Here is an 18,209-nt window from a genome sequence, read left to right as displayed (position 1 = left end):
AGAAAATACTTCTGGATAGAAGCTTTTGGTCTCTCATTTGTACTCTCTGCTTGGACCTTAAGCCTGCTTGTGTCATTCACCACCATGAAAGGTCAATGCTTCTTAATGTCTAACTGTATAGCATCATCATCAAATCTGTGACCAAACAGATATTTGGCATTGAAGACTGTGTTGGTGGGGTTTGTTGCAACTTGAGCACCACTGATTAAATGTTCTGTGTTGTCAAAAGCAATATAACTTGGGGTGGTCCTTATTTAGTCACTGGCAATGATCTCCACTTTCCCACACTGGAAAATTCCCACACAGGAATAAATAGTAGTGCCAAAATCAATCAAATATTGTAGGTCCCTTTGACATGGTTGGTTGAAGAAGTGAGGTCATTGTTGACACATAAGGAATAAGAAGGGTTGCTCCTGAGTTCCTTCATCATTTCTTAAAGCACAAAAGTATTCTATCACATCTATATGCCAAAAGTTGTTTTGTTATTCTCCAATTTATGGGTACCCTTTCAGATTCCCACTCATTGCCACCTCAAAAAGGACTACAGATATTTTTGTGCCTCCCTTGGAGTTTGTTTTACTTAAGACTCCCTTAATTTACTTTTCCTCTAATTCACCTTCTCCATTCTCTTCTTTCCCTGTTGAGTGAAATCTATTTCTGTACCCAACTCTGTGTGTATATGTGTATATTATTTCCTCTTTTGATCATTTCAGATGATCAGTTCAAGTGTCAGCCATTCCTCCTACCCATTCCTCATTTGTATAGATGTCTATTTTTGTAAGCTGATTGTGATATAATTTTCATAGCTTTTCTTTACCTCCCCCTTTCCACCTCCCTAGTGTATTCCTCTTTACCCCCCTTAAGATCATTAAGACATGGCAATCCACTGCCAGGTCTTGTCTAATTAGACTCCTTCTATGATCCCTGATGATGATAGGGCTTACTGGGGACACACACATCTTCTTCCCATATTTGAAGGTAAGCAGTTTATTTTTGGTTAGCCCCTTATGCTCATTTGAGTTTACCTTTTTATGTTTCTCTTATCTCTTGTGTTTGAACTTCAAAGTTTCTCTGTGAATCTGGTCTTTTCATTAGAAATGTTTGGAAGGTTTTCTATTTCATTTAAGTTCCATTTTTCGTTCTATATGATTATACTCAGTTTTGTGGGGTAAGTTAGTTTTGGCTGTAATTCTGTATTCTTTGCCTCCTGAAATATCACATTTCAAGTTCTCCACTCCTTTCTAGTGGTGACTACTAGGTCATGTGTGATTATGACTGTGGCTCCTTGGTAATTGAATGCTTTCTGACTGCTTGCAGTATTTTTTCTTTGATCTGGAAGCTTTGAATTTTGGCTATAATGTTCCTGGGAGGCAGAGTCAAGATGGTGGAGTAGAAACAGGACTTCCACAGGGCTCCAGCATCCACCTCCCCCAATTCATGTAAAAGGTGACTCTGAAGAAACTTTGGAGCTACAGAACACACAAAATGACACAGAGAAGCTAACCTCCCGCTGAGGACAGCCTGGCAGGCCAGCAGCAAGTAGCCAGCACAGTGCTCTGAGAGCCAAACTCAGGCCTCATGAACCTGAGGTTTTAACCCACAGAAGGGCCTGACCAACCACTGGCTGGAGGGACTTCAGATCACCAGCAGCTGTGGCAGTTTCCTGAATTATCAACACATAGATGCTAAGGACAAAGTGAGAGGTCAGTGCAGCGTGGACTTTGGGATCCAGTAGTTGGGAGTGTGGTCGGCTTTTGCCCCTGGGGCGAAAATCAGCTGAGGCACCGTGGCCATGCAGTTGCAGCCACATGTTGCTGCTTCAGCTCCTGGCCTGCAGATTGTAGGGGGACCAAGCTACCAGTCTGAGGGGTTATCACTCTTGCTTTAACCTGCTTGGATCTGGATTGCTGAATAGGTTGGAGGTCCTGGGGTGTGTGGAGGCTTCAGAGAGGGCACCCAACTAATGCCTTCAGCAGCTGAGAAAACCCCAGTGATAGGGACGAAGCTTCCCTGTCTGGTAGCAGAGTCTTACTGTGGAAAAAAGCCCAAAAGTCAAGTAATTGAGTGGCAGCATGAGCAAACGAGGGAAGCAAAGTAAACAGAGCAAGCCAACTTTACACTCCTACTTTGGGGACAAAAAGGATCAAAGCATGCAATAGGAGGAAGACAGTGAAGTCAGAACTCCTGCACCAAAAGCTTCCAAGAAAAATATGAGCTGGTTACAGGCCACAGAGAACCTTAAAAAGGATTTTGAAAAGCAAATAAGAGAAGTGGAGGAAAAATTGGGAAGAGAAATGAGAACAATGCAAGAAAATTATGAAATGAGAGTCAACAGCCTGACTGAGGAAAATAACACCTTAAAAAATAGACTAACTCAGATGGCAAAAGAGGCTCAAAAGGCAATGAGGAGAAGAATGCATTATAATGTTCCTGGGAGTTTTCATTTTGGGGTTTCTTTCCAGATATGGTTGTGGATGCTTTCTATCTCCACTTTTCTCTCTGGTTTTATGAGTTCTGGGAAGTTTTCTTTTAAGATTTTTTGAAATATGTTGTCTGGATTCTTTTTTTTTTCCTTTTCTTTTGGTCATTCTCATAGTCCAGTGATTTTAAAGTTTTTTTTTCTCATTGATCTTTTTTCCAGGTCAGTTGTTTTTACTGATATTCCTTATATGTTCTTTTTCCTTTTTTTAAATCTTTTGACTTAGTTTTAATTTTTCTTGTCTCAGTTTTTATTTTATCTTTCTATCTTTGAAGGAGTTTGTTGCTTGGGCAAGGTTTTGTTTCTCTTGTGCCAAGCTATTAATTCTCTTTCTAATTCTTTTTTCCCATCACTTTCTTTTCTAGTTTTTTCCTCAAGGACCCTCATTTCATTTATAAAACCATTAAAAAAAAAACTCTTGCATCATCTCTTCCAGGAATTCTAGTTGAATTTGTACTCAAGTTGTTTTTCTCTAAGGCTTTGGGTGTAGATATTTTGGAGTCATTCTCTTCTTCTGGATTTGTGTCTTGAGGGTCCTTGCTCTGGAGATCTGAGCTGCCCCACTACTGCTTATTTATGAAGCTGTGGGTGTAGGTGAGGGGGTGGGGCATCTGAGGCCTTGAGGTCACATGTGGCCCTCTAGGTCCTCAAGTGTGGCCCTGACTGAATCCAAACTTCACGGAACACATCTTCTTTAAAAAAAGGATTTGTATTGTAAAATTTGTACTCAGTCAAAAGGCTAAGGAACTAGAAGGCCACATATGGCCTTGAGGCTGCAGGTTCACCACCCCTGGCATAGGTGCTGTCTTCTGTCTGCTCAGGATCTGTGACCTGGAACTGGGTAGTGAGCACCAAAGCTGTCAGTTGGTACCTTTTCCCCTTGGGTGTCCTTTTATGGGTCTTGGGTCCCTGGTATGGAGCCTTCTTTTGCCCCGGTACACTGCTTCTCCCTTTACTGGAGTGCTCTGCATGACTGCTCTCCTGGCCAGGTCCTATTCTCAGTGTCCTAAGATCTCTCTATTTTGCTATGCTGGCCTAGGCTGGAAAAAGGAATCACTGTGACTGTTTTTTGGATTTTCCCATCAGAATTTGGTCTGGTGTATTTTCTAAATGTTTGGAGGAGTTTTTATGAGTTATTTACCATACTGCTTACTACCCCACCATCCTGGCTTCACTGGCATCACATCTTTTTTGATATTTTACTTCCTGGCTTGCATGACACAACACTATTCATAGTTTTCCTCCACCCTCTACAACTGTACTTTCTCTATCCTCCTCTGGCCCCTTAAACATGGATATCCCTCAAGGTCCTGTCATTGGCTCTATCTTGATTCACTCTCCTCCTTAGTGATCTTACCCACACTGTTGCTCACCTATGATGGCAAAATCTCATTCCATATTTCCAGATGCATGCTGCATACCTCTACTTGGATGTTCTGGTAGCTCTTCTGAATTTCAAAATATCCAAAATTGAACTTTCTTTCTTTCTTAAAACTTGCCGTTCTATTTAACATTCCTATTTCTGTTGATTAATTTTTCCAGTCATCCAAGTTCACCTTTGAGTCTTACTTTTTTTTTTCATTGCTCAATTGGTTGCCAAGTATTTTTTATTCTATCTTCATGGATCTATCCCATCTTTTTCACTTTTGTGGCCATAATCCTTGCTCAGGTTCTCATCATTCTAGTCTTTCTACCTTCAGTCTCTCCTCTCTGCAATCTATACTTCAGTCAGTCAGTTAATAAACATTTATTAAATACCTCCTCTATGTGAGGTACTGTGCTAAACTCTGGGGGTACAAAGGTAAAAAGATAGTTCTTTCCCTATATTTCACAATCTAATCAGGGAGATAATATGCAAATATCTACAAATTATGCAAAAGATAAATAGAAAATAATTTACAGTAGGAAAACACTAGAATTAAGTGGGATTCAATACCTACTGTCAGGAGATGGAGTGTAGTGTTTGAGCAATAGCAAGAAGGCCATGTCAAAGAATACATAGTGGGGGATGACATAAAAGAAAAATGGAAGGGTAGGACCAGGTCAATTTATGAAGAACTTTGAATGCCAAACAGGATTTTTTGTCTTTGATCCTGGAGGTGACAGGGAGAATCAGTCTGACCATTTCTCTATTTATTGATTGCTTACCAAATAAAACATAAAGCTCAACTCTTGGCACTGAAGGATTTCAAAGCTTTCCAGCTCACAGTTATTCTTCAATCTCTGTTCTTGCCTTTGTTTATTTTGTCCCCTATGCCCAGCCAGGATAAACCACCCTCCCCATCCCCCACTTCAGTCAACTCCCACAAATCCTGTTTCTAACTTCAGAAACCTGATACAGGTGCCACCTCTATGAAGCATCCATGATCCCACCAGGTGAAGGTGATTTATTCTTCCTCAAATTTTTCATCGCTCGACCTTACTGAGTTTTAGATTCTCCTTTGTATCATAGTGTCTTTATCTTATTTTTCCCTATTAGAGATATCGTACAGATAGTGTTGGTGTCTAATTTCATCTCCCCCTACCCCAGCAGACTTTATTTTAAAGTAGGGACTTAATCAATGTTTATTGGATTAAATTTTGAGTAGCAGGACTTAAAAGATCATTTTCATTAAGTAAATGCATGTAGACCAGTGCAAGAGCTTTTTCCTATCTTTTTGCAATAAACCTCTGTCCTTGTCATGTTTTTAGAGGCGCCATGTTCCTTTTCTTCCTGTGTGACTGCTTCTTCTAACTCTTTTGCTTGCTTATTATTTGTATTCTACCCCCTAACTTAAGCATTTCAAGGCTATTCCTGAGCTCTCTTTTCTCTGTGCTTTCTTAGTGACTTTGTTAGTGAGGTTGGTGACTTTGCACTTCTCTCACTCAAATCAGTCAATTGCAAGTCATGTTATCATCTCCCTGATGTCATGGTCCTCTTTGAGAACGAAGGACAAACCACAAGCTGTGAGTAGTTAGAGCTGACCCAGCTGGTCAGTTCCAGTTGGGCAACTCCTCTCCTCTCCTCCCCCTTTACCTGTGGATGTTCTGTCCAAAGGGTTTCCTGGCTAGGTTTCTTTCTCAAAGACCAAGCCTTAAACCCAATTAACACTGGATTTCATGGATTGGACAACAATAGGTCTCTGCCCAAGCACCACTTAATGGTTATTTTTTGGGCCCTCCTGGTTTAGAGTGAATGTAAATTGTAATCTTCTCTTTTGGTCAACAAACCTGAGGGTCTTCTCCTCCCAGTTTGAATTTTTTTTTTTTTTGCTTTTTGGAGGGCGTTTGGGGGTAAGTGACTTGCCCGAAGTCACAAGTCTAGTAAGTGTGTCAAGTGTCTGAGGCCAGATTTGAACTCAGGTCCTCCTGATTCCAGGGCTGGTGCTCTATTCACTGTGCCACCTAGCTGCCCCTGATATTTTTTTTTTAATTAAAGGGGCCATCCCTTGACTCACTTCTTAAAGAGGCCAATTCACTGAATGTATCCTGGGCCATCTCTAGTCTTCCTGATTGATATCTGGCTCCTGGACCCAGATGGCTCTAGAGGAAAAAGTGAGATTGGTGACTTTTCACAGTTCTCCCTTGCTCAAAGTCAACTGCAAGTCATGTCATCATCTCCCTGATGTCATGGTCCTCTTTGAGAACGAAGGACAAACCACACAACCATGACTCTTACTTTGTAAGTCAGCTCTTAACACATCCAGCACAAGTCTATCTCTTCAGCTCAACTGGCTGGCTAGACATAGAGAACGTATGTCCATCAGGCATCTCAAACTCGTGTCTAAAACAACTCATTATCTTTTTAACTTTCTTTGCAAACCCATCACTTTTTTGAAATTCTTAATTTTTGCTAAAAGCATCATCATTCTTCTAAGTCACCTGGGTTCAAAACTACAGAATCATCCTCAGTTCCTCACTTTCTTTCATCTCACATTTGCAATCAGATACCAAGTCTTCATAACATCTGTCACATCCATCTCCTCCTCTCTGCTCAAACAGCTACCATCCTAGTTCAGGCCTATAGTACCCTTCACCTGGAAAATTGCACTAGCTTTTTCATTTGTCTCCCTGCCTTCAGCCTTCCTTTTCTCCATTCTATCCTAACACAGCTGCCAAGTTGATATCTAAGGCATGGGTATGACCATGTCATTCACCTACTCAAGAAGCTTCTGCGGCTCACCTTGCCTCTAGATCAAATACAAACTCCTCTATTTGGCATTTAAAGTCCTTCACTCTTGTTTACAATCTGCTTACAACTTAATTTTCCAGACATATTATTCCCTCTTGTACATTCTATAGTCCAGTCAAGCTGGACCTCTTCTTTTTTGCATGTGCCACTCCATCCCCACCTTCATACCTTCGTACAGGTTGCCAATGCACACTTTCCTCATTTCTGCCTCCTAAACCTCTAGCTTTCTTCAAAGCCTGTCTTAAATGCTGTTTCCTACATAAGACCTTTCCACAGTAAGCTTTTGGAGGGTCGAGGGACTTGTTTTTGTCTTTGTGTCAGTTACCCAGCTTCTTGATTGATTTTAGCCAGATAATTAATAGTTCTATTTTATTCTATGACATGATTCATTTATGGTTATATGTTTTCTATCTAATTTGAATTATCCTCCTTATTTACTATTCTTGTTTCTGTAAAGTCTTTCAGTGGATAGAGTGCTGGACTTGAAGTAGGGAAGTCCTGAGTTCAAATTTGACCTCAGACAAGTACTAGCTGTGTAACCCTGGACCAGTCACTTAACTTGGGCCTCACTTTCATTAACTGTAAAGTAGGGATGATAATAGCACTTCATAGTATTTTCCTAAGAATCCAATATTTGAGATAATATTTGAAAAAGCACTTAGTATACTGGCTGGCACACAGGCACTTTATAAATATTTATTCCCATCTCTTTTCTTCTCTTTTTCCTATTTGTAAAAACTCCCCTTGTTCTCCTGAACCCCTTGACTCTGGCCTTTCAATAATTTTGACTTTTAAAAATGAACTCACTTTACTACTTTTAAAATTTTTAAAATGTTTTGAAAGCTTTTGTTTTTGTACCTTCATTTCTAAATATATTCATCCCTTCATCCAATAAACCATTTGTGGTAACAAAGAGTCAAAACAGTTCAGCAAATCCAACTAATACATAGTTTCTCCCTCCACCCCACCAGAGCACTCAGAAAGGATATGGTATTTACAATGTCTATTGCATTCCTCGTGGTTTATACAGCATATTTGTTGCTTTTATCCTAAAACGATTAAAAATCCCCCAGGTCCTCACATGAGATTTTTCTTATTCCTTATATTCTTTTCTTCCAAAGAACTACAGATTTATGAATTTCAGTATGTTTGCATTATCATTCTCTTCCAAGCTAAAGAATTATAATATTTCTTTCCATTTTCCTGCCTTTGCTAGATATTGTAATTTCCTTAAACAAGAAACTAGTCACCCATTTTTGGCCAGGAAAAATCAAATGAGTTAAACTTACTCTTCTCTCCTTTCTGGACAACTAAGTCTTCTTCATCAAAGCGCTGCAACTACTGTGATGAAATAAGTCCAATTATTATATGACTCAAACATTTATGAAGTTAAAGTTCCCTGTTAGTCCAACTTACCTTGCCAGGTTATCTTCTACCTTCCTTTCAAGTCTTGAGACTGAGAGGCAAGACAACTTTTTCCTTTTCAAATAATGAGGCTGACACAATGAAATTTTAAATAATGATCAAGGATTTTTTATTCATTAAGTTTTAATATTACAGAAAATGTTATGGTACAGAATTGTTCAATGTTAGGTTTCTTATTTCTCTTCTCATTTAATTTCCACATGAATGCTGGTAACACTAATATCTGTACAAGATTAGTCTTTGATTCTTCATATTTTTTTTAGTACTGTACATTTTTAAATGTATTGGTTAAAAAGGCTGTCAGCACTTAAGGAAGCAATTTTTTTTTCTGTTTGTTCAAATAAAAGGTATCCAGTTACTGCCCAAGAGGACTGTGCCAGGTGGCTGCTGGGATGAAAGATCCCTCCGGACTCTACTGCAAAGGGGATGGCGCACCCCAAGGCAGAGTGACATCCCCACACAGTCTTCTTTTGGCACTGTGCACATAAACACGAGATACAAGAGAAAGAACAAGCCAAAGCTCTCTGTGAAGTGGTTATGAAGCATACTAAGAAGTGAAATCCAAGTGTTTCCTAAGCTAGTATAAATAAGCAGACAGCCTTGTTTAAAGAGCATAATTAGTTGTATTTTAAAGATGAGAAAAACACAAGTTCTGCAGGCACCTACTGCTGTCTACTAAAAGCTACCGCTATCAGACCTAGCATTGAACACACAAAGCAATTGCAAGAAAGGAAAAAGTTGCTTTGATATAATCAGAAGAAATTTCTTTGTTAAGATTTTATTTTTAGGTGTTTTTTTTAAAATGTATTCATTTGAAATATAGGTCAAGGTGTTGACTATACTGATCAACTTTTATCCAAATCAGAAAAAACTAGCTGTGCCATTGCATATTACAGGATACAGTCAATGATATGTAGACATGCATAAAAGCTTTGCTCTCGCTGGTGACCATCATAGCCTTCCAATGACCATGACATCCACCACTTCACCCTTGTGGAGTTCCACATACTGCTCAGTTTTTGGAGGTAGCATCAATAGTCCATTGGCACTGCGCATACTCATCAGACGACTACTCATCTGATTCCCTGCAAGAGACAATTGCTTATTAGCAGTAGACCCAACTGAAAGTATCTATTGTCTTTGTAGCATTTTTTTCCAAAATGAAAACTTCTGAACAAAAATGCAAGGGATAAAGGAAAGAGGGATAGATGGGGTGACACAGATTGAATAAGCTACCTCTCCATTAACAAAAATGAAAAAGAGCGAACGTTTAAGTGACATTTTAAGGTTTATAAAACTCATTATTTCATTTGATCCTCATAATAATGAACCTGTAAGGCAGAATATACAGAGGCTCAGAGAGGCCAAGTACTTGCCTATGGTCACACAGCTAGTGATAAAGGTATGATTCAAACTCAGGTCTCACATGACTTTAAGAGACTATTTTCACTGTGATTTGCTCAAGACAAAAAGCTAATTAGTTTCAATTTTCTGTTTCAAAATCTTGTCTCTCCAACTTTCTCACTCCCTGTACCCCCTACCCTCTTCATGAAGGCCCTCAAACCCACCCTAGAGAAGGGGTTCTGATTCACTTTTTCTTGTCCCACCCTCATGCTTGCCTAAATTCCTGTTACTTTTCCCAGAACCATCATCCCTATGCTTGGCCTTACCCTGGTTCCTGTGCTCTTCTGCCTTCTTTTCCCCCTCTACCTTCTGGACCCCTAGTTCTCTTATTAACCAGCTTCCCTTTATCTCATAATCATTCAGTTTCTTGGTGCTTATAAAAAGCTGGGTTTCTTCAAGAGACATTTCTTACCACTCTCCAACCCCCTAATGAACAATAGTGGCAGTAGCAGCAACAACAACAAACAACAATAGTAACACAAAAAACAACTGGGCCAGGAAGAAGGTTTAGGATAGTCTGTGCTTTCCTCTGCTATTTCTGAAATTAAGTCTGCAACTTTTCTGCCTTTAAGGTTCACTCTATCCAGCTATATCACTTGGTCTAGATTTTTCTAGCTGTAATCTAATAGCCTCTAGGTCACTCTTCTACCTTTATCAAGGAGTTCATTCAGTAGTTGGTTTGTAGTTTTCTTCTCCATTCCATCCTCTGCTCTCATATTTGGGAACTCTGATATTCTCCTGATTACTTTAGCCTCCCAGGTTTTCAATGTCCTTAACTTCCATGGCCTACATGCCACTTATCCTCCTTCATTGTCTTTTTTTTTTTTTGCCTTTTTGGAGGGGAGGAGGCAGGGCAATTGGGGTTAAGTGACTTGCCCAAGGTCACAAGGCTAGTAAGTGTTAAGTGTCTGAAGCCGGATTTGAACTCAGATCCTCCTGACTCCAGGTTTTGTGCTCTATTCACTGCACCACCTAGCTGCCACCACCTCCTTCATAGTCTTCACCCTATATTTGAATAGTTCAAATTATAGAATATCTACTCCTTCTGAATCCTGTCTCACCACCAATCACAAGCTGCTCATCCTAAACTGTAAGCCAGTTCCATTATCCACCTTCTTGTCTCTTCATACCAACCTGCTGAAAGCTACTGAAGGAAGCCATTCAACTGTGATCAAAGGGTACATTATAAATTCATATTATCTTATCTACATTGGAAGACCTTGCCTTCTAATTGACTGAGAAAATGGAAGCCATTTATATATGGTCAATTTCTTCACTTCCCCTGTTCTATACATTAAAACCTCTATACAGGGGTGGCTAGGTGGTTCCGTGAATAAAGCACCGGCTCTAGAGTCAGGAGGATCTGAGTTCAAATCTGACCTCAGACACTTGACACACTTACTAGCCATGTGACTTTGGGCAAATCACTTAACCCCAACTGCCCTCCAAAAAAAAAAAAAGAACAAAGGAAAAAAACCCCAAGAAATCATTAAAAAAAAACCAAAAACCTCTATACATCTTCTTCTCACAGCTCCTTTTTTCTCATGCTTTGAGAAAGGTGATGCATTTTCTTGTCTAGGCCAACCATTCTACTTATGTGCCCTTGATTCCTTCTCCTCCTTTTCCCTCTGAGAGCTTGCACCTTTGGTCATTATTTCTCTCCCCTTCATCTTCAGTTTCTCCCAATCTAAGGGCTCTTTCACCCTCCCAAATGGAAGGTTTCTCCCTTCCCCCTCAAAGATCTTCACTAACCTGGACCACTGCTAACAAGACTTGGTGACTAATAAACTCATCTGTAACCACTGATTCCACCTTACTATCCATTCTCTTCTAATTTTTTTTGTAAATGCACTCCCTTGACCTGAACTATGCATTCTATTTATCTTTTCTACAAAGATGATTCTAAATCAATATACCCAGCCATATTCAAAATAGAGCTGATTATCTTCCTCCCTAAATCCAACTTCCTGTGAACATCCTACTCTATTGAAATCGCTCTCTTAAAGCTTTTCAGAGATTTTAACTGCAAAGTTTGATGGCATTTTCTTTTTAAGCAATTGGGGTTAAGTAACTTGCTCAAGGTTACACAGCCAGTTATTTCTGGGTGTGGTGCTAAGTATCTGAGCCCAGGATTCGATCCCCAGGTCATCCCAATACTGGAGCCGGCGCTCTTACTCGCTGAGCCACCTGGCCTCCCCTAAGCAATTGGGGTTAAGTAACTTGCTCAAGGTTACATGGCCAGGTGTTTCTGGGTGGGTGCTAAGTGTCTGAGCCTGGGATTCGATCCCCAGGTCATTCCAACACTGGAGCCAGTGCTCTTACTTGCTGTGCTACCTGGCCACCCTGATGGCATTTTCTTAGGTCTTGTCTGATTTTTCTTGGTCTCTCTGATGCTTTAGTGACTGATGACCGAGCTCACACCTCTGGGACATTCTCTCCTTCCTTGGTTTCTGTTACTTTGATTTCTTCTGGTTCTCTTATCTTTGTGATAATTTATTTTTAGTCTTCTTTGATCATCATCTTCCATCGCCTGTCTCCTAAGTGTGGGCGTCCCCCAAATCTCTGTTTTAGGGTTCCTTTGCTTCTTAGCTACACTCTCTCCTATGATAATTTGTCATTTCTACACAGATAACTCTTAAATCTATGAATCCATACTCAATCTTTCTCCTAAAAAAACAGACATCTCCACTTTGCTGTGTTATTAACACCTCAAACTCAACATATCCCAAATAAAACTAATAATTTTACTCTGTAAACACACCTCTTCTTCAGAGTGGTTATACAACCCTGCTGTCATCCTTGGCTCTTCTCTCTCTTCCCTCACTTCATTCACTCTCACCCCTATATCCATTAAGTTGTCAAGTCTTGTTGATATTAATTTCTGTCTCTTGCTTCCTTTTCACCCTACCTGAACCACCACTGGCCTAATTCAGGCAGCCTAGCCTTCTAGTCTTCTAATTGGTCTTTCACCTCACTATACTATCATAACTACTAAAACAGCTGTCTTAAGGTTTAGATCTGCTGTCATTCCCTGAACAACAACAAAAAAGTATTTGGCTCCCTATTGCTTCTATCATGAGTCCCTTTTATATTGCCGAGAATAGCTAAGCCATTTACAATTGATCATCACATGAAATTGCTGTCACTGTGTACAGTGTTCTCCTGGTTGTATTCACTTCACTCTGTATCAGTTCATGTAAGTTCTCCCTACTGCTTCTAAATTAAAATGCAAACTCTTCAGCTTGGCAAGATTTAAACATCCTTCACAGTCATACTTCACCCTATCCTTCCACCTTTATTTTATTTTACTTCACACACTCTATTTTCTAGCCAAATGGGAGTAATTACTGTACTCAGAACCTGACATCCTGCATGTGAATAAGCTTTCCCATATACTGAAAATGCAAACCCTGCTCATCTTTGCATTTCAAAACCTTTCTCTTTCCTCCCAAGGTGCCCCCTATGAAGCCTTCTTTGATCCTTCTAGTGCTGTCTACTGAACTCAAATCACCTCATATCTGTTTATCCATACATGTTATTTCTCCAGCACTTGGCATGGAGAGGAGCCTATGACAAAAAATGGTGTTGTGTGAGGCAAAACAAGGAAGTCAGTTTGGCTGAAGTGCAAGTTAAGTGAAAGGGAGTGACGTACACAGGCAAAGATTTGTAAAGGTAGTTTAGAATCCAATTAGGAAGGGCTTTGACTGATAGGGTTATGGAGGAGTCACTGAAGCTTCTGGAACAGGAGAATGACATGGCCACACCTGTATTTTACAGGTCATCTTTTGTTTTTGTGGCTGTTGGGAATTATTGTTGAAGGAATACAAAATTAAATCCCATAAGCTTTTATAGCTTCAACAGGTTATGTTTTATGTCATTTCACAAAATGCCACAAATACTCAGGCTACCCATCTGATATGACAGAAAAGGGGGAATTTGTAAAATCATTTTCTAGTCCCTGTGTTTGTAATATGACAAGATAATTTCCTCCCTGACATGATATGTGGTCTCTGCACCTAGATTATATGTGACCAAGAATTTTAAAGTCAGGGAATTGGAATGGAAGACACTTAATGTAACAGCAAACTGCTTAAAAGGCATTTGTATTTATAATAACAGTTTTGATCAGTTTTTTTTATCTAAGCAGAAAAACTAGCTATAGTAGAATTGTCCAAAGGAACAGGAATGATCCCATCACACTTCTTCATAGGACAGATGACTATAACTCATTGTTATCAACATAGACTGGAGGACTTGGGACAGAATGACTGGTGGAGATAGTCATTTTAACATGGTGGGGTAGAGTGAAGATGCTGCACAAGACCTTGTTATACCCTCAACTGGACCCAGATCATTCCTTTTAGGGAATATCCTAGTTCACTTCACCTCACTCTACCTAGGCCTTCTCCACTGTGGGTGTGGGCCCTTCCTCTTCCTCCCTCACCATATGCCCCTAATTAGTTCATAAAAGTGTTTTAAAATTCCACATTCACAATTCAGATGGTTATCTGTAAATCCTAGCTAAACAAAATGAAACAATCTACGTTTTAATTTTTCACTCTTGCCTGTTAAAATGTCAGAATGACCAAATCTGCAGAAATAATTTAATTGAATTGAATTTTCAAAAGTAAAATGTTCAATAATCTAAATAGTCAGGTCAGTACAAAGTGGTAAGTAATCATGCACATAGAACAGGTACATAAAGCATTCCTGAACACAGGTATGACTAACCTGTACTCTGAGCCCAAGGCAGTGGTTCTTGGTGATGCCAAGTCAGTATACACCGATGGTATTCTGGGCGAGGATCCAATTTCACATCACATGATAACTGCAGAAACAAAGGGTAAAGAAAACAAATCTGGTTTTGTTTTCCTCTCGTTGGTTGTTATTGGTTCAACCAAGATTACCAAATTGTATTTTCTCATGATGTGGTTGGGGTTGTTACCAAAGGTGTGGTAGGTGAGCATGACAAGTGCTATGGGTCCAGGGTTGCTTTCACTATCACTACCCCTACTATGGCAGGGGAAGATTGGGACCTTTGGTAGAACGATGAGGAAAGAAGGACTGGAAGCTTTTATGCCTGATGGGAGAAAGAGGGCAATATAAGAGAAGGGCTTCCTGAATTACAGTGATTGATTGAACATCCAGCAAAAATCAGAATCTAAGTGAATTGTGAAGTAGTGAATAAATAAATACTCTCCAAAAATTTAAATGGTATATGAACAGGAGAACAAACAAACCCCAGCATGAAGACAGTGTATATTTTCCTTTTTTTCTTTAAGGTTTCTCATTGATGCTTAATACTAAGAAAATATCTACATCTATCAACACTCAAATGTTGACTGCACATATATATGTCTATTGGATACAGACATCCATATATACACATACATATACATGTAAAGTAAGATTCATCATTATAGCTGATAAATATAATTTTTCCTAAGTTTTATAACAATCTGGATTAACCAGAACATTGACATTATAAAAGAATTCTTCTGGGTGACTCCTTTTTATGGAATGGAAAAGGACAAAGAAATCCTTTGGTTACCAACATAGCAAAAACAGTACACCCACATTATGTATCATTGACTGACTAATCAGGCTTTGAGCCAATCAGATTTAAATTCTATTCCTTTTATGTGTGGCTTTTAATTCACCCTCCATGATAAATCTGATAAGCTAAAGAAACAACAGGTACAAGAAACAGGGTAGCAGGTGCCCTAAAGGGTATTCGATAAATTGAATAACATAATTATCTCCCACAACTCAGAGACGGTTTGGTTCAATGTCAGAATAAATAAGGCTTGCTCCATGTGGGAACTAGTATTTCCCTTAAACTAACTCTTACCTTTTAAGTAGTCTTAAGTCTATTGCAAGCAGAAGAGATCATAATTATATAAAATAGGAAAAAAAAATGGAAATCTGATTACTTTAGGAACACCATTCCTCCCTTTTTTAATCCAAGCTTTTCATCTCCTTCAGAATCAGGCTTGAAATTTATTTCTTCCAAGAAGTCTTTTCTGACTACATCTCACCCATTTGATTACTCCTTTACTCTTTGCTGCTCATGTGACTCATGAGACTCAGTTTATACTATTTTTTCATATGTACTAATTTAGTGCTTGTCTTCTCTAATATTGTATGAGCCTAATGTAATTAAGTTGTTTCATGTTATAATCATATTGGTATCTTCCTTGGGGTAGAGATCTTTGATTTCTTTTTTGTATCCTTTGGAATACTCTATTAGTAGTTAGGAGACATGGGTTCTATTTCCAGGTCTGTCACATGCTGTATGAACTTGGGCAAATTACTTAGCCTTTGTATGCCTCAGTTTCCTAATGTACAAAATGAGGGTAGGGTAGAAAATCTCTAAGGTCTCTCCTTCAAGCTTTGTTTTAAAAGCCTGAGTTGATAATCAAAGAAAACAAAGTCATCTTGTATGATGTTAGACCCAATCAATCACATAAACAATACTATGGTCATATGGTACTTTTCTTGCTAAGAGCTAAAAATCTATACAGTTTTTAGGACATGTGAATGTAACTATGAAGGCAAAAATGTATTGTACCTTTTTAGAAAAAAAAAATATTTTTTAAAAAATCAGAGGGATTTAAAAAATTTTTTAACCTCCTTAGCTACTTTCAAAAAATAGGTATCAGCCTTTTCTCTTGCTAGGAAGTGTTTTATGTGATCATTCTTCACCCAAGGCCAACTGGTAATTGCTTTCTTCAATCTCTTAGGAAAGAATTTAGTTGAATCTGAGAACTAATCAGGAAGATCCCACCTTGTTCTCACATGGAGAGATTTGTCTTAAACCTAAATCCAGATTGGCTTTTGAGCCCCTTGGCCTCAGAAGATAAGGGTACTCTAAAATGCTGCCAGCCAGGGTCCTGAAACCAATCTGCATTAGCCCCTGATAGTATATTTAACATAAAAAACAATTATTAAGTGCCAAGCACTATTCTAGGAAAACAAAGACAAAACGAAAGCATCCCTTTAAGGAGCTTACATGCTCCAGGGGGAGAGAACATATACACAAATAAGCAAATACAAAATCAGTCCACTGCATCTGAGAACAAATTATATAGATTTTAAAAGCCTCATAGGACTCTTAAGGTTATCCCTGCCTAACATCCCTCTTACACCTCCTCCCTCAAAAGAACAAAACCTAAACAAAATATATACACTAAAAGGAGCAGTAAGCTCTTGCCTCATCTTTGGCATAGGTCTCTTTATCTGGTAGTATATTTAACACAGAAAAATGTTGAAATACTTAAAGACTCACTAAGAAGTAGATAATTCTAGTGGTACCTCTTTTTCCAGCAATTAACAAAAGTATAGCCACATGTTAAACAGATCAGCAATGAGGCTACAACAGTATTTATTATTCATAAACCTAACAGCAAAAAAGCCCTTGAACAATCTCCTTTCACTTTTTCTTTCCTAATTTTTCACTAATTCAGTCAAAAAATCTTCTGGTCTCTGACTTGAATTTCTTGATCTTTCAGTCTCAAACAAGAGATTGCTCTCTTTGCATATATAGATGCTGAGTCATTACCTGGTCTTTTGAAATGCTCTGTGTGATCAAGAGAACAGTATACACAATGCCTACATTTATAAACAAGAACATCAAAATGAGGCCAAATACTGAGTCGCTAAAATGACTAATCTTGGAGGGGGTGGGGCAGGATGGTAGTGGAATATAGGTGTGGAATATTGTATAAACTCTCAGATGAAATCATGGATTGTGGAAGGAGAACTGAGAGAGACCTTTGAGGTCATTTAGTTCAACTACTGCGTTATACAGAGGAAACAGTGACTTTCCCAAGGCTGTATAACTTGGCAAAGCCAAGCTTACCCTAAGTGCTCAGGCTCCATATTTAGCATTCTTTCAGAGGGGCACAATGAAAAGCACACTGGCTCTGGAGTCAGAGGATAAGGGTTTAAACCCTGCCTCTGTCACTACCTGCATGACCTTGGCTAAGTCTCATAAACTTTTCAGGTCTCAGTTTCCCCATGGTCTCTAAGTTCCCTTCCAGCTCTAAATCTATGATCCTTTCCACTGTCTCATGCTGTTTAACTGCTTTTCTCTGTTGAGGGTTTGGGGAGAATTATATCTGGAAGTGGCTAAAGACAAAGGGCATTAATACAACTAATTGCAAAATTAAAAATGCTAAATCCTCTCAAACTATTACTGTCAGCTAAGTTTATGAACTATTAGTACTTTTGAGCAGAAAAAAATATTAAATCTAACATCATTTTTTATTAATGAACCATAAACATAGGGTGGATATTTCAGTAAAATGTATATACACTTACTTTACTAATCATTATATTTTCTATAATAAAAATCATGATTATTATAGCATGTAGCTTAAGGAAGCAACTGTTCTCTCAGTTTTTCTGCATTTCTAAGAATGAGATAAAGATCATATTAATTAAACATAACAGTATGACATTTCTGGTGAAAAAAGTGTAAGCTAATTTTGTGAGATGTTTTTAAGACCATTAGTATGGAATATTTTTGCTTACACAATTTTTTTTTATCCTGTAAGTAAAAGTCTAAGAACAGCTAGATAGTGGAGTGGTTAGACCACTGGGTCTGGAGTCAGGAAGACATGAATTCAAATTTGGCCTCAGATGTTCATTAGCAGCATGACCCTGGGTAAGTCACTTAACTGCTGTCTGTCTCAGTTTCTTCATCTATAAAATGAGGATAATAATAGT

At 38.8% G+C, this 18,209-nt stretch overlaps 1 protein-coding gene across 1 annotated transcript in view; it reads right to left on the bottom strand.

Annotated features, from left to right (window-relative positions):
• Positions 1–8,160: 8,160 nt before the first annotated feature.
• Positions 8,161–18,209, bottom strand: part of GPHN (gephyrin) — a 415,464-nt gene continuing 405,415 nt past the window's right edge. Inside the window, exons 18-19 of the mRNA XM_069082448.1 lie at positions 14,211–14,307; positions 8,161–9,160 (exon numbers count right to left, since the gene is read on the bottom strand). Of these exons, the coding sequence (XP_068938549.1) occupies positions 9,027–9,160; positions 14,211–14,307 (231 nt within the window). The 3' untranslated portion in view covers positions 8,161–9,026. The remainder of the gene's footprint in view (positions 9,161–14,210; positions 14,308–18,209) is intronic.

The sequence above is a fragment of the Petaurus breviceps genome, unplaced genomic scaffold, assembly GCF_028583685.1.
Source record: "Petaurus breviceps papuanus isolate PSGF00001 unplaced genomic scaffold, PetGlider_PUasm1.0 166, whole genome shotgun sequence".
In the NCBI taxonomy this organism is placed as follows: domain Eukaryota; kingdom Metazoa; phylum Chordata; class Mammalia; order Diprotodontia; family Petauridae; genus Petaurus; species Petaurus breviceps.
The sequence above is the reverse complement of the archived record's forward strand: the minus strand, read 5'-3'. Positions and strand labels throughout refer to the sequence as shown.